Source organism: Daucus carota, chromosome 7 (assembly GCF_001625215.2).
Source record: "Daucus carota subsp. sativus chromosome 7, DH1 v3.0, whole genome shotgun sequence".
In the NCBI taxonomy this organism is placed as follows: Eukaryota; Viridiplantae; Streptophyta; class Magnoliopsida; order Apiales; family Apiaceae; genus Daucus; species Daucus carota.
In genome coordinates this window covers 27544904-27568313 of record NC_030387.2, presented here as the reverse complement: position 1 = coordinate 27568313, position 23410 = coordinate 27544904, and the positions used below count along the sequence as shown (strand labels likewise).

At 34.9% G+C, this 23410-nt stretch overlaps 3 protein-coding genes and 1 long non-coding RNA gene across 5 annotated transcripts; 2 read left to right on the top strand and 2 right to left on the bottom strand.

Annotated features, from left to right (window-relative positions):
• The first annotated feature begins 3083 nt into the window (after window positions 1–3083).
• On the top strand, window positions 3084–7556 carry LOC108196276 (probable mitochondrial import inner membrane translocase subunit TIM21). Its single transcript, XM_017363490.2, has 7 exons — window positions 3084–3411; window positions 4441–4459; window positions 5315–5472; window positions 6213–6391; window positions 6503–6551; window positions 6735–6854; window positions 7040–7556. The coding sequence occupies exons 1-7, from the start codon at window positions 3277–3279 to the stop codon at window positions 7205–7207; spliced, it is 828 nt and encodes a 275-aa protein (XP_017218979.1). The 5' UTR covers window positions 3084–3276; the 3' UTR covers window positions 7208–7556.
• A 141-nt stretch (window positions 7557–7697) lies between these two features.
• Window positions 7698–14252, top strand: LOC108196275 (putative disease resistance protein RGA3). Its single transcript, XM_017363489.2, has 4 exons — window positions 7698–8622; window positions 9344–9420; window positions 9877–13701; window positions 13793–14252. Exon 3 carries the CDS (start codon window positions 9938–9940, stop codon window positions 13022–13024), a length of 3087 nt encoding a protein of 1028 aa, XP_017218978.1. The 5' UTR covers window positions 7698–8622; window positions 9344–9420; window positions 9877–9937; the 3' UTR covers window positions 13025–13701; window positions 13793–14252.
• Window positions 14253–16164: 1912 nt separating this feature from the next.
• On the bottom strand, window positions 16165–21609 carry LOC108193531 (uncharacterized). 2 transcript variants are annotated; one of them, XM_017360232.2, is made up of 3 exons: window positions 21263–21609; window positions 16419–16529; window positions 16165–16333 (listed from the first exon to the last, which is right to left on the bottom strand). In XM_017360232.2, the coding sequence occupies exons 1-2, from the start codon at window positions 21479–21481 to the stop codon at window positions 16449–16451; spliced, it is 300 nt and encodes a 99-aa protein (XP_017215721.1). In that variant the 5' UTR covers window positions 21482–21609; the 3' UTR covers window positions 16165–16333; window positions 16419–16448. The 2 variants fall into 2 exon arrangements, with proteins under 2 accessions (XP_017215721.1, XP_017215720.1); XM_017360231.2 differs by lacking the exon at window positions 16165–16333 and having other exon boundaries at window positions 16343–16529; window positions 21263–21604.
• A 183-nt stretch (window positions 21610–21792) lies between these two features.
• Window positions 21793–23196, bottom strand: LOC135147731 (uncharacterized). Its single transcript, XR_010285517.1, has 2 exons — window positions 22177–23196; window positions 21793–21942 (listed from the first exon to the last, which is right to left on the bottom strand). It is a non-coding gene; the product is annotated as an uncharacterized LOC135147731 (long non-coding RNA).
• Window positions 23197–23410: the final 214 nt, after the last annotated feature.

Genomic DNA, 23410 nt, shown 5'->3' with positions numbered 1-23410 from the left:
GCTGGCCCTTAGGGCAAACAGTAAAAGCCATGGCATGGGGCATCCACCATGCAGGGGCAATTTTTTTTAAAAAATAAATAAATTAGAGAGTAGTTTTTACAAAAATAATTCTGATCAATGAAAAGTGTTATTAAAAGTTTAAAATATAAAAAGAGAAATAAATTAATACCAAACAAGAATATATAATATTATTCCATCCTTAAAAAATAATTGTGTTGCTAGTCTGTACTTCTCACAAAATAATGCAGAGAAAGAAACACTCTCATTTTTCCCAAGTCACAAATTCAAATGAATTGATTGAGATGTTAACCAAAGAAATAAAGTTTTCTATCATCAAAAATATTAAAGTAGCAAAGTATTATAGAGTGATGCGTGATTGCACTCCTCACATTAGTGGTGAGGAACAAATAATGACTCTTATCATATGTTGTGTTGACATAGCACCTCTTCTTGTCAAGGTGTTAGAATTTTTTTTACAATTCATGAAGGTTAACGGTACAACCGGAGAAAGAGCAAGGATATGACAGTGGAGAGTAAATATATATATATGAAGGGGGAAACATATAAGTGCAGAAAAGGCTACTTGAATAAATTGTAGAGCGTTTTACACATGTTGTGGTTGTCATAGCATTAATCTAACACTTTGTCAGATAGCTAATTCGTGTGATTTAGCTCTCCTTTTTTTTTTTGGATGGTTGCAACGTGTTTATTGCTTGTTTTCTTCATCTACAAAGCGGTGGAATGTATTTATAGAATGAGTTGGACTCCATGGAATCACATTCAAATCATTATATGACACTCTTCGGAAAAGTCACATTGAGAGTGTAGCAACAATTAGGTACCAAATTTCGGGAAAAAATATATATCTTCTAATTCAATTATCTTAGACAAGGGATGAACCTAAGACACGTAGCAAAGCTCAAGACTTACTCTCAAAGAAAGGAGCTCTAACTTTTGAGTTTTTGTTTAGTACAATTATTTGACATGACATCTTGTTTTCTATCAATTTTGTCAGCAAGCTTATACAATCTGAAGATATGGACATTGCAGTTGCTATTACACAACTAAAAGGGTTGATCACTTATTTTTAAAAGTGCAGGGACATGGTTTCGAAGAAGGAATGAATGAAGCTAAAAAAATTACAACTGAGATTGGGATGGAACCTTCTAATAAAAAATATGTCGAAAAGAGAAGAAAATAGTTCGATGAATATGGGAAAATATATTATTTTATCATCTAAACAATCTTTAAAGTGAATTACATCATATACCCACTAGATCATGTCGATGCATCACTTCAGTCTAGGTTTGAACAATTTCAAATATATGAGCTGACTCTTAGGTTTCTATAAAATTTGACAAAGTTGAAGTGCTTAAGTGACGATATAGTTTGAAGGCTTCTTGCATGAATCTTGAAGAATTTTTAAGAAGTAATTTTGTTTCTGATATTGATGGAGATGTCATGTTTCTTGAGTTGAGAATTTAAAAAAATACTTACCTATAAAAGTGAAAAAGATGATTGATATGTTGAATTATTTAAAAAGCATGGAAGGCTGGCTGTTATCCTACCAACACAATTGTTTAGAGAATATTTCATAGTATAGGATTGCTATCACTTATTTTCCATCTTTTAGACTTGAGACTTCATATATGCATCAAGCAATAACTTTATTTTTATATTATTGATATGGTCATCCATTTATTTAGTAATATTTTTGTCGAACATAAGAGTATAGCATTTGATATTGATTCTCGTGTCTCTGAACTATCAATCTCTTCCTATTAATCGCTATTTCTTAAAGACTTCAAAGATAACATTATTAAGTCAAGGATAAATCTTAGAACTTTAAAAATACGTATTCTCCGCAAGTCGTAATAATTTGTAATAAAGAGTTCTGTAAAAAAAATTCCAAATATCATTATTTCGAGCAATAGTTTTAATAAATATCAGTAATTAATAGCCTAATCAACAATGGAGAGAGTACGAGAGCAGTGAGCACACAATAATGTAATTAAAATAAAATTAACTACAATACCTAGTTTCTACTAAAAATGGAGGACACTGTTACACACAATATATTCAAAAAGAGACTCAACTTATCCAACTATAATCCAAGGAGCCATTTATAACACCATTGTGATATTACTTTCAAGAGACGGGCCTTTATCACATATAAGTGAGATGATTGGAAATAAATATTAAAGTTTGATCAAATAAATAATTCGTTTGTCAAAAGAAAAAATCTTAAAACTATTCCAAATATAGTCTAGGGTTTTAATTTTCTTAGAGAATATAGCTTTTACAATTTTTTTTATTATAAACGGGTAGTAAATATTTTCATTATTAATCTGTTAGCGTCTTCCAAATATGAATGCATGTTAATGATGATAGTTATTGATTTTATTTTCTTTTAACTAATTTTAAATCATAATTTTTTTATTTATCATTTCTTCATCAGTAAAAAAAAACATTTTTTATCACGCGTGTTTGTGAAAAAGAACCCACAGTCAGATGACCTGAAGAACCACGTTATTATTTCCAATTTTTTTTTTTGTCATAAGACGGTTGTATTATACCAAGAAAGAAAGTTACAAATCCGGATGGACAGAGTTTCCTTCGTTCAAGAAGGTATATCATCTAACCGAAAGTATGTAAATACTCCGGAAGCTTAGATAACATAGACTTTCAAGTCAGAAGAGATAACCCACAAAAAAGGCCTCGTTAAAACCCCTCAAGAGCAAAACCCTGTGGGGAAAAAACTCAAGGGGAAAAAGAGTACCCTACAAAAATTACATCGATTACAAAATAGACTAAAAATGATGTCTTCTTTATTCCTTTCTATCTATGTTTGTAGCTCAACTGTCTTGTCCACCAAAGTTCGCGTCTTCTCGGAAGCAGCCTTAATGAATAAATTTCTAAATTCTTTTTCAAACATCCTGAAAATAAGACAAAACAGAATGAAACGGAGAATAATCGGGGGATGACAAGAAATACATAAGCAAACGGTAACTGATCTTATTTTCGCATCCACTTTCATGTATTCGGCCCAGTCCAACCTCAGTACACTAACTGGGCTTTGGATGATGTTGCCATTTTGACCCGACCCATCAACTTCTCCCGTAATAAAACCCTCCTGTTTCTTGGGTTTTGCTCGATTAGTTCTCTTCAAAGTTGCATCTTTGTGTTTGTATGGATTTAATGTTAACTTAATTATCCCTTGAAATATCTGGGCTTGTTGAAACAGTACAAAAGATTGTTGCAATTTGTGTAAAAATCATGTTTTGTACAAAAAGTGTCAAGAGAGCTGGGCTTCTTTTGAATAGGAGCAGATGGATCACTAGTTTTTCCAAATCGAGCGATGGGGTTTTTAATCATGTGGCTTCTGCTCCTGCCGATAATATCGCCAAAAGGGTATGACTAGTTTTTGTGTTCTTGTTTGTGTGTATGTGTTTTATAATAATTGGAGTATGTTCATACAATTTCATCATTTTTTTAAGTTGTAAGTTTATGATAGTGTGATGTAGATTTTTTTTTTTTTTTTTTTGTGAATGTGGAGGATTTGATATTGTCGTAGTGTTGGTAGCTCAATTAAGATGAGGAGTTGTATTTTCATAGGTGCCTTTAAAATCCGGGTAGTGGCAAGGTTTACTTGTATTTGACTATGAACTTACTTTCCTGGGCGGTATGTTTGGTTTAGTTGGCGACATGGTTCGAGCGTTTGGAAGGGATGTTAAAGGATTAAATTTGACACATAGTACTCTAGGCCTGAGTTCTATTTTCTCTACACATAAATTTCAGGAGTATTTTGGCTTTTGGTCTTTCTTGAGTTGCCACTTTCAACACCTAGCAATGTACATAGTTATGTATTGCTAGACCTAAAGTATTACTGATGGATGGCAGTAGCAGTATGAACAAGAAATTATGTAATTTCATAATCTTGGGAGTTGCGTCCTACTCCTAAAACATTTTAGTAAGATTGAGCTTGAAATTTCAAACATTTGGTTTGTTGTACAACCCTCTATCTATTAGAATCGTTTCGCGTGAGAGTCTTCTTTTTAGTCTGCCCATCAGAAACTTCTATTCAGAACATCTCCCAAGTCCTGTGTATAGCTATAACTTCGATATAATATATTCTTATAGCCCTTGTAGGTCATCTATTGTTTCTTAAATCTACCTGGTAAATAAATTTAAAACCTGTGGACGTATTTGGTCATTGGTAATTATATTAAATGTTTAAATGGTATGAAATAGCCTTATTTCATTAAGAGTCTGTTCCAGAATATTTACTATTTTTATTCCTTCTCAAAGGTGCATACAGGTGAATTGTTTATTCCACAGGCATTAAAAATTATATTTGGCTGTTGTATTCTGACAGAGTTTCTGATTTGTTTATGTTTAATGAAAATAGCTGATGACAGTGTTCGTCCATTTGTTTTTCAGGGATTGCTTGGACCAACAGGTCAGTTTTTTGCTTTACTTCGTAACTGGACTAAAAAATTGTTTTATGATTTCAAGGATTACATAGCCCAATATGTTCTACTTTCTTTCTGTCAGAGTGCATAAATTGTCATTTTGATGATAGAAACTTAGGAATTGGAATGCATAGTTTGCTTAAGATACGAGTTATTTAATTTTGGGGAATACTCACCAGAGAGTTTAAATGGATCGTGCCCAAAAACATGATATAAACTTTTGCTTTTAAAGAAGCAGAGAAGAGCGTTATCATCAACTTCAAAACGGATAACTCTTAAATACTATTTCTCGAGGTTTTGCCAATATTGCACTTTCTTAAAAGCCAAAATTCCCTTACAGGTTTGCATCATTATAGTACCGTATATGGCTTTACCCCTTTATGTACTCTTTATCAAAAGTGGAAAGCCCCTTACGATGGTGTGTCATTATGGTACCATATTGTTTTCACCCCTCTATGTATTTGGGTACATCTCTGGTTACATTCTTTACAGCTGGCAAAAAAAATGTATTACTATTTAGATACATCTTTGCTGTCTTGATGATAGTTGGAAACTTAAATAATATGCAATTAAAAAAATGATGTCATATTCAATTATAATATCTAATGAGTATAAAAACATAAAATATGTTTGCTTTTATTATAGAAGTGAGTTAAGTATTAAGTTACAAATCATTTAACTATGTTATTTTGACACTGTATGATTTTTGTATTGTAACCTTTATAAACACATACATATTATTAATTCTGAAAAGAATATACAATTATCGAAGGGTTCTTATGCATGTCATGAAATTTCTGATCTTTGCCTACTGACCAAAAGGTGAAAATGGTGTTTTGCAGGAATTGGTGGTCTCTTTAGAAGGAATCAAATTAATAATTGTCTAGTGAACTATCAGTCCCTGTTTCATCTCTCAAAAACCAACACAGCAGAACCTGCCATGTCTTCCTTTGCTAGAGCCTTTGCATCCCAAACATCAAAAGGAAAAGATTCTTCCAAGGTACTATGCTGCCATGCTTTAATTAATCTTCTGTGTACTGATCTTATCGCTGCTTTTGTGTTAACCTTCATGTTTGCTTCCAAGCACCATCTCTTCTATTGGGTGATTATTCTATATGCGCCACCAGTTTCACATCCGCTTATTATCATTGGCTCATTGCAAATTGTATGATCTATTTAAATTATAAAATAATAACGTTGAAAGTTATTATTCTATATGCGCCACCAGTTTCACATCCGCTTATTATCATTGGCTCATTGCAATGATAACGTTGAAATTATAAAATAATAACGTTGAAAGTTAATGACAGTACATAATAATCTGTAATACAGCTTAAATTTTTTTAGAGTTCTAAGTGTAGGCATAAATCTTTAATAGAGCAGTAAAAGAAAACTTTATAATCGATTAACCAACTGTGCTGCTTAGAATCGGTATGGTAACGACATGAAAATCTTTTAAATAGATGTGTCATCGAACTGAACTCCTGCAGGACCTGCAGGTTCACTTTAATCAGATATATTGCATTGATTGTTCAACTATATATGCCAGTTCTACATGCCTGCCATGACACATTTAATAGATTACTCATAAAACTTATTTATAATATGTAAGTTAGTCGTTTTTTACTGACAAACGGGTGGGATAGTATCAAATTCTGCAGGTTTCCTATTGTGTATTAATGAGTTTTGTGGTTGCTTAAAGTTTCACCCATTTACATATGTATCTCCTTTTCTTAACAGCGTGAAAGAGAAATCTCTACGGTTGAGGATCCTTTTGATGCTCCAACATATAATATCCCACAGAAACCGGTGACATTTACTGAGGGGGCTTCATACAGTCTTGTCATTCTTGCAGGTCTTGGAATAGCTGCTGCCGCAGCCTATGGTGTTTTCTCGGAGCTTATATTTTCCCCAAAAGAGTAAGACTTAATTACTTATCTAGCATTTTCAGCTAATCTTAGTGAAATCTTCAAAATTGAGGATTTCGTCTTTCTTCATTTGCTGAATTTGAGACATGCTTATATACATAGGTACAAGGTCTTTGGAATGGCTTTGAAAAGGGTTCAGAATGACAGTCAGGTTTCATAATATTTGATGTCCTTTACTCTGACATGAAGTAACTAATATTTGATGTCCACCCACATATCTTTTTAGTACACAGCTAGCCTGAGGATGTCTTTCTTTGCTGCTTACCGGTGATGTCTTATACAGTACTCTTATATATTGGCAATTAATTGCAACAGTTTGTGTTCTTTTGACCAGGTTAGTGTTAGAATTGGCTCTCCTGTTACTGGTTATGGTCAGGACTCTAGGAATCGTGCTGCTCGTCAACGAATTCCTCATAGAATTTGGACTGATGAAGATGGTGTTGAGCATGTTGAGGCAAGTTTTGTAGAACTTCTGGAAAGACATTGCAATAAACACCTTGTTTTTGTGACATGGTCATAGTTCTCTCGGAAATCAACATGATTCAGCACTGGAAAACTGAAAATATGAAATTAAAATCATTTCTTTACTAATATTACTACATGGAGCTTTATGTGAACTTTTAACTTTTCTATTTTTAGGTTAATTTCTTTGTGCGTGGACCACATGGATATGGGAAAGTTTTCACTGAAATGTTTAAAGACAAGGAAGAAAAGCAATGGAAGTTTACATATATGATTGTCGAGATAGATTCACCTTCCAAGGCACAACTTATGCTTGAGTCTTACATTCCGGGAGTTGCTACCTGAAATCGTCTCTAAAAAATAAAATTAGACATCACCCATGGCTGGTCTTGTTGATCAATCCACATTGTCCTGTTCACAAAATAGCCTCCATGGTTATTTGGACACTTCTGATTGAGCCATCATAGGTGTTCGCAATTTACTTGCAGCTTGTATGTTCTGGATTTAAGTTTTAGAACATTCATCAGAAATCAATCATCAAGTTTCAAGTTTGAGCTCTATTAAATTTACGAGATATATATTCTTACCCAAGAATGTGAACCATAGTTCTTCTCTTTTCTTGCAACTCGAGTGTAAGTTTGAATGCTTTCAAGGATTTGAAATTTAGTGTCATTACAAGAAATTTTTTTATCAACTCAGAAGTTGCAAAAGACAAGCTCGGAGTTTGAATTAAGTATTTTAGCACAATCAAGTCTGTGGATCTTCATCTTGTGCCCTTGGCCGAGCCCCTAGTGATCTGATATTCTGATGCCTCAGATTCGTTACAAGAACATAGTTACCTGGTTCTACAATGATCAACACAAGTCCTATCTTGTGAATATTAACTATTGAATTTCTGTTAGACATTTGGAAGAACCGTACATAAACATTTCAATAACATTGCAACAAAGCCTAACTGGATAACTCAAATTATAAAAATTCTCCTCTGTATTTCAGTCTTGGATAACCGTACATAATTTGGTACTGGACCATATTAAAGCTCAAAATGGGGACTTAGTTCCTAAAGGTGGTGTGTGCAGCCGATTGATGATACAAGCTGCAATGCAACGGCGTCGTCAGCCTAGTAACGAGCAGTCGAGCACAAGTGTGCGAGATTTATTAAGATGGCTTTGTAAGGCTTCCTTTGACGGCATGTTCAGACAGGCGAGAGAAGATCCATGGCAACAACTTCTGCCTGTAGACCATTTAAATTCATACCTACTCCAGACGAAAAGCGGAAGTCATGCAGAGATTTTAACTGTCCATGTGCGCAGAAATGTGTCAAATATTGGAGAGGCAAGGCGGGCAAACCTTCATGTAAAGTCTAATATTCAGCATTTGGTGTTGAGCTGGGAGAAGCAATGAAGATGAAAGGGGAGACGGAGAATATAAGGATGAGGATGTGATGAAAGGATTGGAAGCTCATCCAAATTTAAAAGAATTGACTGTTAAAGGCTTTTTGGGGAAAAATCTTGCATCATGGATTACAAAGATGAACAACTTGGTCAAAATCACCTTGAAAGGTTGCAACAGGTTTGAAGTACTTCTACCACTTCCTAAAATTGAGTTTGGAAATCAAGAACTGTCCGAGCTTGAGAAAGATCCCAGATAGTTGTTGTCCATCTTGAAGGAAGCTATCACTGGAAATATGGAGAGCACCATGATACTAGAAACTATCAGCAAAAATGCTAGCTCGCTCATGACTCTAAAGCTGGGAGAAGGTAAATCATGTCGTTCTACTTTTTTTTCTTCTTCTTCTTATTCTTCAGACATGGAACCTATAATTAACGTGTTGCTAAGAAGCAATTCTCTGTCTTTGAGAACGTTAGAACTAATTGAATGCAAGAGTGTGCAACGACTAACTGTTGGAGTCTCTCTTGAATGGTTATGGGTTTATGATTGCCCTAATTTAATGAGCATTAAACTAGATGAAGGAGCAGCTGGTCTCAAATCTCTTTCAATCAGGAGATGCTCCTCTTCTCTTTTAGATATGATATCTGCCGAAATCCAGAGTTCCCCACTTGAAAGATTGAAATTAGGCCCCTTCTTGGGGAACATAGATGAATTTCCATGGCCATTCTCTTCTTCTTTAAATTTATTTCCCAACCTAGATTCACTGGAATTCAAACTTACACATATGAAACAGTTCAACAATCTACAAATTCAACTGATAATATTGTAAGTACATAGCACATATGAAATGTGTTGAGTAATCTTAGATACCACTAGTAGTATGCATTCTTTCTTCTCTTCATCTTATTTTTTTGTTCAAACTACAAAGATGTTTACACTCGACAGTCGTTTTGTGTGCTAATTCTCATCTTCGCTCTTACCCACAATTTATGGTTGCATCAAATCAGTAATAGCATTGAGAGTGTGTTTATCTGTTCAACACATGCATCTGTTTCTATATTAATTAAAGAGTTTAATGATTGAATGCAGAATATTTTGCAAGAATTCATATGACCGGGAGGGAAAGATGTTTTTATCATTTCATTCTCTAGCCTTGATAATTGCAGGTATGATCTTCATACAACAAACTCTAGAGAACTATTAGACAAAAGATTATTTCTGGCACCGATCAGCAACTTCTGACAACAACCATAAACTTTTTTATTTCAACTTTGTTAGCTCCCCTGTCAGCTTAATACATTAGATCTATATCTTTAGTTAGTTAAACAAACACATACATCGCAAGTTGCAACGTCATTGATTAATTTTTTCTAATCACATTTGGACAATACTTTCTTGTCTTCTATAGGATTTTAACAAACACATACGTTGCAAGTTGCAACGTGATTGAGATATAAATTACTTTTTTAGTTGTGAATTTCACAGTGATTAATAATAAAATATAAAATAATTTAATATTTTTAAGTGGGTATTCATTCTCCCCACATTGCATCAACTAGCCAATATTAAAATGGAAAACAAGGGTTGATTTAGCAACTAATCTATAGTGCCACTTGATTCAGAAACTGTTATAGCCCAAATTACATTTTTATCTTCCCACCGGCCACCAAATATATCTCAAGAATGATACCAGTATTACAAGGAAAGCTGGGCGAGGCTATTGTAGCTGATTTGGCTAGCGGATTGCTGGGCAAGCTTGTTTCACTTGCAGCAGAAGAAGTTGTCCAGGCCTGGAATTTTCATGAAGATCTCAACACACTCCACCAGCGCCTGGAATCAGTTGGAGCTCTCCTGTACGATGCTCATACCAAGAATTTAATCATGTCTACTGCCAAAAACTGGTTTGACAAACTTGAAGCTGTTGCCTATGTTGCTAATGTTTTTATGGATGAACTTGCATATGAAGTCACTCGAAGAAAAGCGGAGAATCGCCATAAGGCACTGGACTTCTTCATTCCTTCCAAAAATACCTTACTGTATCGTCTCAAGGTGGCTCGTAAAATCAAGTCCATTCAATCTTCCTTTAATGAAATTTTCAAATTGGCGGTAGACCTGGGACTACAGCCTGTAGCATATTTAGGGTCAACGGTGCAAGATAGAGACATCCGCACCACCCATTCCTATGAAGACAAGTCAAATATAGTTGGAAGAGATAAAGATGTATCGTACCTAGTTCAAACAGTGTGCAAAAAACATGAAGAGGATTTACAAGTCTTTGTTGTAGCGGGAATGGGAGGTCAAGGAAAAACAACTCTTGCTCGTATGGTTTTTAATAGTAATGATACCATTCATAATTTCTCAAAGAGGATGTGGGTCACTGTATCGGATGATTTTGATTACATCAAGATTTTAAATGAAATGATAGAATCACTTACTTCAACGAACTTGGGATTGAAAAATCCGCAAGGACTTACCAATGAGCTTCAAAAGAGTTTAAAGGAGAAAAGGTTCATACTCATACTAGATGATGTCTGGAATGAAGAATCGGTGAAGTGGGATAACCTGAGAAATTCTTTGCTTGAAATTGGTGGTGGCAAAGGAAGCTGTATTCTGGTTACCACCCGTAAACAGGAAGTCATTGATGCCATGAGAAGTTGTGTATATTATTGGCTGGAAAAATTGTCACCAGATGAAAGTTATGAACTGTTCAAGAAAATAGCATTTTCAGATGGAGGAGTTTTAGAGACCGCGGCATTTGCGACCTTGGGGAGAAGCATGGTGAAAAGGTGTGGTGGCCTACCTCTGGCAATAAAAGCATTGGCAGGGTTATTATACTCGAAGAGGTCTGAGCAAGAATGGTTGGAGATCCAAAGCAGTGAAACATGGCAATCAAAAAGTGTATTGCCTTCCTTGAAGTTATCATATGATAATTTACCTTCTTTGTCATTGAAACAATGTTTTGCATATTGCTCTACTATGCCAAAAGATTCAGTCATTTATAAGGATGAACTGATACAGATATGGATGGCGTTAGGGTTCCTCCAGCCCCCAAGAAGAAGTAATGCACTGATGGAAGATATTGGTAGCGAATACTTCAAAATTCTGTTGTGGAATTCTTTGTTACTAGACGAAGAAAAGGATAAATTTGGGAACATCATCAGTTTCAAGATGCATGATCTAGTGCATGATCTTGCACTAGAAGTATCTAAACATAACTCGATAACTGTGAAGGCAGGTGAAGAGCTGAGTCATGATTGCAAGGCTGTATACATGAGGCTTGATGACGGGGTTTCAAATATCAAACCAACAATTCTGAAGAGAGCCTTTGAGAGAGTACAAGTATTATATGCAGGGCCAGATATCCTTCTTCATGTGTTACCTTATCTCACACACCTGACAGTTCTGGTGTTAGATGCGGATAATCAAGTTGTCACCCATGAGTTGCCATTTTCGCTACGCAAGATGAAATATCTTAAAAATCTCGATATTTCACACTACGACTGTAGATTGCCTACTGACATCACAGAACTGTACAACTTGCAAACACTGAGAGTTAGAGACCTATATGAGGTTCCAAAAGGGTTTAGCAACTTGATTAATCTGAGACATTTGTACATTAGCAGGAAATATAGGAGAGAATGCATATTTAATGGGATAGAAAGGTTGACTAGTCTGCAAACGCTTCCTTACTTTGTTGTGAGGAAAGATCAAAACTGTCTCGTTGGACAACTGGGAGGGTTGAAAAATCTTAGAGGTAAGGTTAGACTCTATGGCCTTCACGAGGTGGCAAATATCGAAGAAGCAAGAAAAGCAAAGCTTCGTGAGAAGTCCTGTATTCAGCGTTTATGGTTGAACTGGAGGAATACTGAATTTGGTCACCAAGACAGTGAGTACATCGATGAGGAAATGGAAGACAAAGAACACGACGACCAGGATGTTATGGAAGGATTGGAACCTCACCCAAATCTGAAAACATTGACGATTGTTGGTTTTAGTGGAAAGAAGTTTGCATCTTGGATTACAATGATGCTGAACTTGGTGAAAATCACATTGAGACACTGCAACCGATGTGAAGTACTTCCACCACTTGGTCACCTTCCCAAATTGAGGGAGATAACGATTAAAGGGATGGAAAATGTTAGGGTTGAGGGAGATGATTTTTGTGTATTTCCTAAACAACTTGAGAGGTTGAATATTGAGAATTGTCCAAGGTTGACAAAGATACTGCCTAGATATTATCCGTCACTGAAACAACTTTGCTTTCGGCAATTGCCAAATCTAGAAGAATGGGAAGCAGCAGGTGTAAGTACAGGGGCTAGTTCTCAAAGTAAATTTCCTCAACTTGAGAGTTTGGAAATTGAGAACTGTCCAAGGTTGAGAAAGATACTGCCTAGTTATTTTCCATCATTGAAACAACTCTGCTTTCGGCAACTGCCAAATCTAGAAGAATGGGAAGCAGCAGTTATAAGTACAGGGGCTAGTTCTCAAAGTGAATTTCCTAAACTTGAGAGTTTGGAAATTGAGAGCTGTCCAAGGTTGACAAAGATACTGGCTAGTTGTTTTCCATCATTGAAACAACTTTTCTTTAGGTATTTGCCAAATCTAGAAGAATGGGAAGCAGCAGTTATAAGTACAGGGGTTAGTTCTCAGAGTGGATTTCTTAAACTTGAGAGTTTGGAAATTTTAGAATGTCCAAGGTTGAGAAAGATCCCGAAAAGTTATTTTCCGTCCTTAAAGAAGTTGGATATCGATAGTTGGAGAGTGATATGATGTTGGAAACTATTAGCAGAGATGTCAGCTCACTAACCTATCTATCGCTTACGAGTATTGGTGATGGAGGAGGAGACTCATCTTCTTTATCTTCGTTTTCGAACATGGAATCCATGATTAACAATTCTCTGTCTTTGACCAAATTATGGCTAATTGACTGCATGGGCTTAAAATGTCTGACCCTTGGTAGCTATCCTGAATCCTTAACGATCTATAATTGCCCGCATCTAACTAGTATAAAATTAGCTGAAGGAAATTCAGAGTTCCAGACTTGAATATCTGGTTTTAGGTCCCTTCTCAAATGAATTGGATTATATTCCATGGCCATTCTCTTCTTCTTCTAACCTAATTCAGCTGGACCTGTATGGGTGGAAAAACGTCAAGTCATTAGCGCTCTTTGAGCAACCCCTGTTCACCACCGCCTACCCTGCCTTGACTCGCTTAACTTTAGGTCCTTTCCCAGGAGTGAAAGCTCTTCCAGATTCAATAGCAGAACTTCCATCTCTCCAGGATTTAAGCATCGGTTGTTGGACGAATTTGGAGAGTTTGCCTGTATTCAAAGAATCACATACCCTTCAAACACTGCATATAACTGAGTGTCCTGTTTTGAAACAAAGATGCAGGAAGGGTCGAGGGCCAGAATGGTTCAAAATTCAATACGTTCCAAGTATAATTTGGTAAGCTTTGCATGTCAAATTCATCTCTTCTCCCTCTCAATTAATCTCTGTTTGTACTGTTTAATTGATATATCTGATTTTGTTAAATCAGGGATCGTGAGGAGTGGCAGTGAACTTTTTAGCTTGGTGATTGTCTCTACTCCATCTTCCCTGCTTTGACTGGTTTGTATGTAGTAAATTTTAAGAAGAGAATTCTGAGAATTTCGAGAGTTTGCCCATGTTTGAGAACAACGGGAATTTGCCAAATCTGAAAGAATGATACACAGAAGAGAGAATGGTCCAAGATTCAACATATTCCAGATGTTACTTGTGTAAACTTGCATATCTGAATTATCACCTCACCCTCTGTTTGTCACTATTTTCCATGTTGCTTTGAGTTCAAATATTAAGATTGTTTCGAGCAACTAAGGTGATGGCCTGATGAATAAATCAGATAATATATAGTGCATCTTAGAGACGTGCTTGTTGTAATAGTAACTGGAACAGCTATTTATGAATGCACTGCTTGTCATCATCCTGTTTGTTGATGTACATGTTACTTTTCCGGGGAATGCTCTATTGTTGCCTCCAAGTATTTGTGCTCTCTTCTAGTTCATTATTATATTTATGCCTTCTGGGTTCAGTGATCTAATATGTTTAGGTCTCATGGTATACTTATGCAGATGCCAAGCCTATTGTGTGGTGTTCTTGTTATGACAATTTTGTGTCGCCAAATGAGTTGTTTTGTCATGAGTATTGTTTACATAATCTTGTACAATTTCTATGTTCTTTTTGTCCAATGATCTAATAACTGTATGGTGCAGCTGAACGTGTTTTGGGACTTTGAGATAAATGATGCACAAGCCAAGCCTATTCTGTTGTGTTCGTCCAATGAAAAATGAATAATCAAGTGCAATGATACCTTTATAAATTATGTACTTTTTTTTTTGAAACCTTTATAAATTGTATACTTCTTCACCAAGATTGCCTCTTGTAGGAATAAAAAAGAGCTCACTGAGCTCAGTAAGAGAATCCAAGTTATTGGCATACAGTGAGAATGGGTAGTTGAGACTGAAAATTTCAATTCAGTCACCGCTTTAAGAAAACTTACAATCATATCATAAAATTACATTAACTTTAATCATAGTCGTTAAAATGCATTGACAGTTGATCGTTAAAATGTCTTAACTATTAACAGATGTCCCTTAAATGATGTCACAACAAGTCTAGTTCAGATATCATAACAATAAATTTTACTCACTCCATCTCATCTAAATGTTTACATTTGGATTGGCAACTGAAGTTAAAAAAATACACAAGTTTTAAGTAAAAAAAATAATAAAATTGAAGATAGTGATGTGATAAAGAATATAAAAATGAAGATAATGACAGGACCGTTGATGAGATTTATGAGATTTTATTGAAGTAATAATATTTGTGAATTTTTCTTGTGGACCACATGGATGGGGAGATTGACGACAAGAAATTAAATGAAAATCATGTACGAAAAATGCTTGAGAACCAAAATGAAACCGGCTTTAGGTCTTTGCAATTTACTTTAGGCATTGTATGTTTGGCCTAAGGTTCAGACATTTCATTAAAAATCAAACTAAGAAGGTCAAGTTAGTGCTCTGTTGGATGGTGAACTAGTAGTTAAATTAAGGGAAAATAGATTTTTTTGTCACCGAACGTATTATGTCTTTTACAAACTTGCCACTCAACTAAATTTTTTTTCCTTTTAGTCACTGATGTTAGGTTTGGATTTGTTTTTAGTCACTAACTTAGGTTCGGATATGATTATTAGCATTGTGATAATTTTTAATGATAGTATATAATTTTTTGATAATATGATGTATGTTTATATCTTTGTATATAGCAATAATAACATAAAATGAGGTGATATAATATTAAAATCAGGAAAAATCGTAATTAGAATTCTAAAAATTCATTAAATCATCGGTATGGAATCAATGACTTCAAATAATTTATGCTCTCCATGATAAAATAAAGTCTAATTGAGTGATACGATGCATCATCATTCACTATTAAAGTTTCAATCACCTAGTTCAGCCTAAGATCTTTCTTAAATTTATCCTCATAATTTTTAATAACTTTATCTTATTATAATTTTCAAGATAAAGATAAATAAATAGAGAGGAAAACTTAATCTTCGATGATTTATGAGATTTTCTTTTTGCGTATAAAAATTCAAACACTAAATTTTTATTCGGAAGAAAAATAAAATAATTTATGAGAGTACAGTTTTAGAAACCGTAAAATGCGTGTTTAACTCTTATCACCGAAGATAAATGATCTTAGGTACATAAAAGTACTATATATAAAGATAGACATATATCAAATCATCAAAATATTACTAGTTATCACTATATTTTAATAATACTACAAAGAATTAATATAATGATAATAATCAAATCCGAACCTAACTTTAGTGGCAAAAAAAATTCTGAACCTAACATCAGTGACTAAAAAGGGAAAAAAATTAGTTGAGTGGCAAGTTTCTAAAACCATAATAAGTTCGGTGACAAAAAAATCTATTTTCCCACGCTATATGTATTCTTCCCGGAAACTGTGAACATCATTTTTCTCTATTCTTGCAACTACTCGTCTAAGTACTGAGGTTTCTCATGAATACCTAAAACAATTATGAAAAATTTAGTCATTACAATAATAATATAAAAGATAAATATCCACCAATTCAGAAAATGTAAATGACTAACACATGAGTTCAAATAATTTCTAGAACCATGTCAAGATCTTTCGTTTTGTGTCCTTGGCCGTGCCCCTAGTGATGATCTTATATTCGCCCCAACTTTCACGAAATCGTTGACCTAAAGAAAGACATACAAGTTGATGAGTACTGACTACTGAGGAGAACACGCAAAATAATTGTATAGCTTTCAAGAGATTCACCCTGTTTTCCACCAAACCAATTTTGGATATATGGCAGTTACATTAAATATAAAACTCTGTCAATACTAATAAATTAAGTTTAAAACTCAACATAGCTACAAGAACAGTTTATAACCACCCAAATCTATAGTCCACTTGTTTTAACACTAACAACTTGACCCTTGCAGTAGCATTATATGTAGCTGAGAAATTTAGAGCTCCTTTTGGCTGATATCATTGCTCCATCCGGTTGGGAAACCAAAAAATTACGCAAAAATAGAATTATTTTGTTCCAGTTTTGCATAAATATAAATATATTTCATTTTTCCATCCGCCTGATACAGATTTTAACAAGAGTTCAATCCCACGACTCTGGGAATGACTCTCATTCCTATTTCCTACTACTTTCTATTCTTTTAACTATTTCTTCCGTAATTTTTAATTTCATTACTTCCTTGTTCCATTCCCTTTAATTGAACGTGGACGGAGCATATGTTCCTAGCAACTCAGCTAAAGAGTGACTATCACCAAGACCACAATATGTTTTTACAAGATGGTGAAACAGTCTTACATGATAAACATATCAAAGTTTTAAGGGAAAGAAACAAACATTATACTAATTGAAGTAGATAAATGTGAGATCCATATAAGGGCATAGAACTAAATTATAATTGAAAATTATTGAAATCTTAAGCATAATACTTTATCTGTTACACAAAAGATGACCTTCTGCATTGGTAAAAACACATGGAGCATGTAATTTTGTACAGGGAGTAAGATTCACGACTGTTAGCCTGTTACTTTAGTGTCGGCATCTCTAATCGCAAAAGCTCCACACACACGCAACTCACACATACTAGATCATGAGAAATAATAGCTGAAAAGACTTGCAACTTATCATTACCAAGGGAAAATCAGTCTAAGAACAGATATCTATAATCACTCGCATAAGGCACAAGCTTGTTTTTAAACTCTTTAATTTAACAACAATTTATATTGAAGTGTTCATCACAACACAATCTCCAAATTTCCCTTTTTCCTAAGTAAATAAAATCCGCTATATAGGTTCTTAAAAAGTTCTGTACTGACTAGGTAAACCATCTCTAGTCCAAATGAATTTTAATTAAATCATAAAGCATTATTTCACAACAAACAATACTCAGGGTTTTTTTCCTGCTAAATAACGATATTAAGTTCCTATCATGAAAGTACAGAAAAAATCACATTATTCACAGAAGAGGCATGTGTGAGTGAGTATTCAAATTCTGCCGACCAGGAAAAACATTATAGTTATACTAACAAAGGATACACTGGGTGAATGCCATTGGCAGCAACGACATAAAAAAGGGTAAATCCAGCACCACGAAGCTGAAAGCTTTGAGTGGCATAAGCAACACTCACCGGATAGAATTTTATGATGCGGGCATATACCTGTACTATAAAGCTCGATGCCTTCCATTTTTCCCAGCCACCAACGCCAGCAGGCTCCGCTCGAGCGTCTTACATGATATCATCCGGTTGTGTAGTATAGCCCTATTTGGTAAATGGGCTTGGATGGTAGTTTACGTTAAAGTTTTATCTATTTTTATATTTTACAAAATTGTTTATATTATTTAAGTTAAAAATTTTATATGAAAATTGTTTAATATTTTATAATACTTTTCCGGTAAAAGTTCTATTGGACTAGAAAAGGTTATTGAATTTGACTTCGGTCCGGAAAAGAAAAGATTATTGTATTAAAAATCAGTAATCAAAATACTCAAAATATTTTTTATTTTTCAGTTTCAGACTATTAAATATAAAAACAAATTTCCATGTAAACTATGGGCAACTTACTTGTACATAGGCCTAAGGTATTTACAATAAATCCTTTATTGCAAATTATAATCAAATTAAAATTGAAGTTTAATTCATCTTAGTGTGGTGTATGTATAAGTAGCTGAACTAAGCTGCAAGAAACCTTTTACAAGTAGGAACGATAGAAGGCGCAAGTAAGATCAGGAATGGTATATTTAGGTGGGCAGACCTTGAGTTGGTTCTAAACCTTAAAGCAAGGTAAGCCCGATGTTATGGTTCCACTAAATAGTGAAAAGTCAATCCAATTGCATGTTAATGATGTATATGTTCTGGTTAGGATCAGCTCAAGAAAAAAATTACCAACAAAGGTTTCAGTTACTTGTTATTTCCCTCCATTTCCCGGAAGAAATGATCCGGTGCCAACAGTGGAAGATCAAGTCAATTTTGTGAAAAAGAGTTTTAATGCTGTTGAAAAGAATGACAATGAGTGTGGGTTATTGCAAGAGACAATGAACAATATTCCAGGGTGCAGTAACAATAACAATGGTGTAATTGTTAAAGACTGATTTTTTGGAAATCTGAAATCATGGTCAAAAGGTGGGGTCGGTCAGGTAGGTGATGAACTTGATTTCCAATATATATCAGAAGATGAGGCAGATGAGGGAGGTGACTTGAGCAAGGTAATTATGCATGCTCTAATAGCAAATTCATGTGATCCATCAAGTATAAAGGAAGGATCTGTTGTAATATAAAGGAAATCATTATTCACCAAAATGATGGCAGTCTTGATAGAAAGATTTAGGGTGATGAAATGGATTTGGGAAGTGGCTTAGACCTCTATGTAGTCTTTTGGTGTCCGGAGAATGGACTTTAATGATCCCAGATACTTTAAGCAGAAGCAAACTAAGAAGTGCAACTCCAGTGGGAAAGGGAACTCTGGACTTGAGATCTAGAAGTGAGATGAAAACATCAAAATATATTTTATCCAGCAGAAGTGAAGAAGTTACAATCTATTTAGAAGAACCGTTACGAAGATCTATACGACTGTCATGAGGGAAGATGGAAATTGTGTTGCAGGGCATGCTGAAGTAATTAAAGACTCTTCTGTGAGTCGGGCACCAAGTGAATTTGAGGTGAGTCTTCCGCCTTTTGGTCCCAACCCTTCTAGTCATTGATATGCGTACAGAGTCAGAGAGGCACTTCGTCTCTTCCAGGAGGTTTGTAGGAAGATACTGCAAGGTCAAGAGGGAAATCAAAGGGCGGAGAACATTTGAAGTCAAAAGAAAATTTCAGAATGATTTATCTCGCTGCTGGTAAGATTGTTTAAATAAAATGAACAAAAGTAAACACAGATGAACAAAGATTGGGAGTAGTGCCTGGAGTTGAGGTAAGCGATGAGTTTCAATACAGGATAAGCTAGATATGGTTGGCTTCATTGTTTGTACCTGGCAGGTATAGATTATATAAAGTAATATGGTACCATGGTGTTGAAATTATTGCGGCTAGTAATGTTACTTCAGGGTCAGGGGTATGCTGATGAACTTGATAATTCAGACTGCTTAGTATACTCGGGTCGAGGGGAACAAGCAGCCTGATCAGAAGGTAGAAAGAGACAACTTGGCTTAAAAAATATCGTTACAATTAAATTAAGTGAGGGTTATTCACGGATCTAAAGAGACAAAGGCCTCTAACTCTACAGATAAAAGATCCAAGACGGACTTGACATACTTTTCTTGTGGGCCCTAGAAAGATATTGGAAACACGAGGGAGCTCATGGGAAGCTTGGTGTTCAAATTTGAATTGTACTTATTACAGGGCCATCCAGAGCTTGATTGGAAAGATCTGTCTGGAACGGGGGAGGGTCATTAAGGTAATAATACACTGTATGGAAAAGACATAATGCCGATATGTGCGATGAACTCATGAGATGATCAAAAATCCTGTCCACTCACTTATGCAACTAAGATGATATATTCTGATAGCCTGAACTTGGTTTAGTAAACACATGAGATGATCAAAAATCGCCTTCATCCACTTGCGTAACCAGGATGACATATCCTGATAGCTGCAACCTCAGTCTCCCCAAGGGCTGTGATTGCGAAGGTGGATGCTTGGATGCCAAAAGATGTTTGCGCATAGCCAAAATTGTTTATAATGATGGTGGAAACAGTCTTACACAATAAACATGCTAAAGTTTTATGGACAGAAATAGCCATTATTTAGGTTTTCAACTTCACCATATATGAGAATATAACTAAAATACTCCCGAAAATTTTGGATGATGCATGTTAAGACATAATACTTCATCCATGACACAAAAGATGACTGTTTGCCTTCCTAAAACACATGAAGCATGGCTCACCTAAGTGGAACAGGGAGTAAGAATCAGGGCTGTTAGCCTGTTAACTTTCAGCACCCCAAGTTTCATACATTTAAGAAGCACTTACAAAATCATGATCTTATGGGCTATATACGAGTTCACTTGAAGTATGCCATGTAACAATGATTTTACTCGTTCGCCTAAAGTAAGGAAGGAACAATTAGTCTAAGAACATAAATCTATAATCACTCACCTAAGGAACAAATTTCTTTTGACGTTAATAACAATTTGAATTGTAAGTGTTTATCACATTGCAATCCCCAAATTCACTCTTCTTTTTATATCTTAAGTGAATAAATTCAGCGGAATAGGTTCCTAAACAAACGATCTTTAGTCCAAATGAATTTCAACTTAATCATAAAGCATTATTTCACAACAAACCATACCCTAGTCTCAACCAATTTCAGCTGAATGTGTGGGTGAGTATTTAAATTTTCTCGAAAACTCGAACATCACGAATACGAAATTAAGAGCAAAACAGAAGAAAGGAAGTACCGAGTGAATGCCATTGGCAGTAACAAGGGCGAAAAGAGAGGTAAATCCGGCGCCGACGAAGAGAGAAGCGATGCCGAAAGCTTTGAGTGGCATAAGACGGCACTCGCCGGATCGAACTTTACGATACGAATATATACCAGTGCCTAATTGAATTACGCTAGCCGCCGTCCATTTTTCCCAGCTGCCGGCTCCGACGGACTCATCTCCGGCGTCTTCCATGAAATGATCCGGTTGTGCAGTATAGTATAACTAGTTTAACTCAAGAAATGTGAGTTATTACGTTAATCTTATTCAAAAATAATATTCGAATCTAATAAAATAATGTGTTACAAAAATAATGCTCAATAATGTTATAAAATACTAAAATAAAATTAGCACTAAATTATGAGTATTGTTTTTCGTTTTTAATATTATCTTAAATAAATTAGTTGAATATTTGGGTGAAAAAAATCGAAATGCTAGTTTTTATGTCAAAAATTCTACTTATTTCTCAAACAGTTTGTTTTTTTTTTTTTTTTTGAAAATGAGAATAAATCTCAACGAGAATCGGCAGATCACCGTGATGATTCTTTCATTCAAGAAATCTTATTATCTAACCGTCGGACATGCAAGATGACCGGGGAAATTTAGACAATAAAACTTTAATGTCCGAAAAGAAAACCGGTCTTCTTCCAAGAATCCTGAAAATAAAACAAGAGAAACAAGAAGAATATAAGTCGATATATTTAACGATTAATCAAAATATTTCCACAATCATGATAACTCATGATTGAGACAATTAAGCTCTTAATTAAGGCATAATAATAAAATATTAATGTCCTTAATTAAGATACAATTATGACCCTCAAATAAGGCACAATTAACACCCTCAATAAAGAAGTACAATTTACGCCCAAGAGGCACAATTTACGCACTTAATAAATAGGCACAATTAACGCCTCAATTATGGCACGATTAGCGCTTTCCTTTCTGAAACCGGATCTCGTCTCGAAACCGCCGTCACCGCCACCATCGGCCACCACCGCTGTGCTATCGGTCAAGTTGCCTCGTCGTATGCGAAGCAAACAACGAAGCGTCTCATTTGTAACACGAAAATCGCCAAAACACCAAAACCAAACAAAACACAAGGATTAAACAAACAAACAAAACCCACAAACAAACAAGATTAGTTTGCTGTTTTTGAGCTGAAGAAGCCACGGTGGAGGGTTGCGGGTCGGATCTTCCGGCTGGAGATCCGAACTCACTCCGGGATAATAGTCCGACGGGTGTTGATGCGAGAGAGATGCAATATATGTAGCTTTTATACAGAGTTGTTGAACCAAAATTATAAAGAAAAGAAGAAAAGAAGAGAAACATAAAGATTAGTCTAGGCTGATTTTTAATCATTGGATGCATAATATCAACCATTCACACAAAGATTCAAACATCATGAAGCCATATCAATCACCAGAATCTTGTAAATCAAAAAGAACTAATAAATTTCTGCTATAATCACTCAATTAAAAAGATCAAACCTGATTAAGTTTCTGCGGATACTGAGAGTGCAGATCTGTTCCAAAGCAACAGATATCAAAGTAGCAAAATTTGATTTAACCCCTTCTCAAACAGTTTAATTACTTATAAGTTTTAATTTAATTCTCAATTCTAGTATGCTTCTTTACTTTAATCAAAAAGTACTTTTTCTAAACTTACTCAAACAGTCCCCGAATATTGTTCAAGTTGCTAGCTTCCTTATTTCAACATTTAGGGTTGTAAAACATATTCATCATCTTCTTTAACCATTTCACAACTCTATTGTGTTGTGTTTGGTTGCCGTGAATGTTATGGAATGGAATCAAATGAGTAAAAAAAATAAAATAATAATAGAGTGTAGGAGGGAGGACGAAAAAAATGAGTGAGCGTAAATTATGTATGATAAGATTAGGGTCACAAGATGGAAGGTTAGACCTCTAGTTAAGTGTGATAGGAATGGAATGGTGGAAGGAATAAAGTTATTAAACATTAAACTAAATTATAATTCAAATCTCATTCCATCCGCTCCATTTTCATTCACCCCAACCAAACACAACATTATAAATTATACCCGGCTTTCTTCTTCAAATCAACCAGGAACTCTCCTGCTAGCCTATGGTTCAGCTTTAGAATAGT

Coding starts and splice junctions, on each gene's coding strand:
- LOC108196276 (XM_017363490.2), top strand. CDS start 3,277: ATGTTTTGTACAAAAAGTGTCAAGAGAGCTGGGCTTCTTTTGAATAGG. Junction 5,473..6,212: donor AAGGAAAAGATTCTTCCAAG/GTACTATGCTGC, acceptor TTTTCTTAACAG/CGTGAAAGAGAAATCTCTAC. Junction 6,552..6,734: donor GGGTTCAGAATGACAGTCAG/GTTTCATAATAT, acceptor TCTTTTGACCAG/GTTAGTGTTAGAATTGGCTC.
- LOC108196275 (XM_017363489.2), top strand. CDS start 9,938: ATGATACCAGTATTACAAGGAAAGCTGGGCGAGGCTATTGTAGCTGAT.
- LOC108193531 (XM_017360232.2), bottom strand. CDS start 21,481: ATGGAAGACGCCGGAGATGAGTCCGTCGGAGCCGGCAGCTGGGAAAAA. Junction 16,530..21,262: donor CTGCCAATGGCATTCACTCG/GTACTTCCTTTC, acceptor GTCTTTCTTTAG/GTCAACGATTTCGTGAAAGT.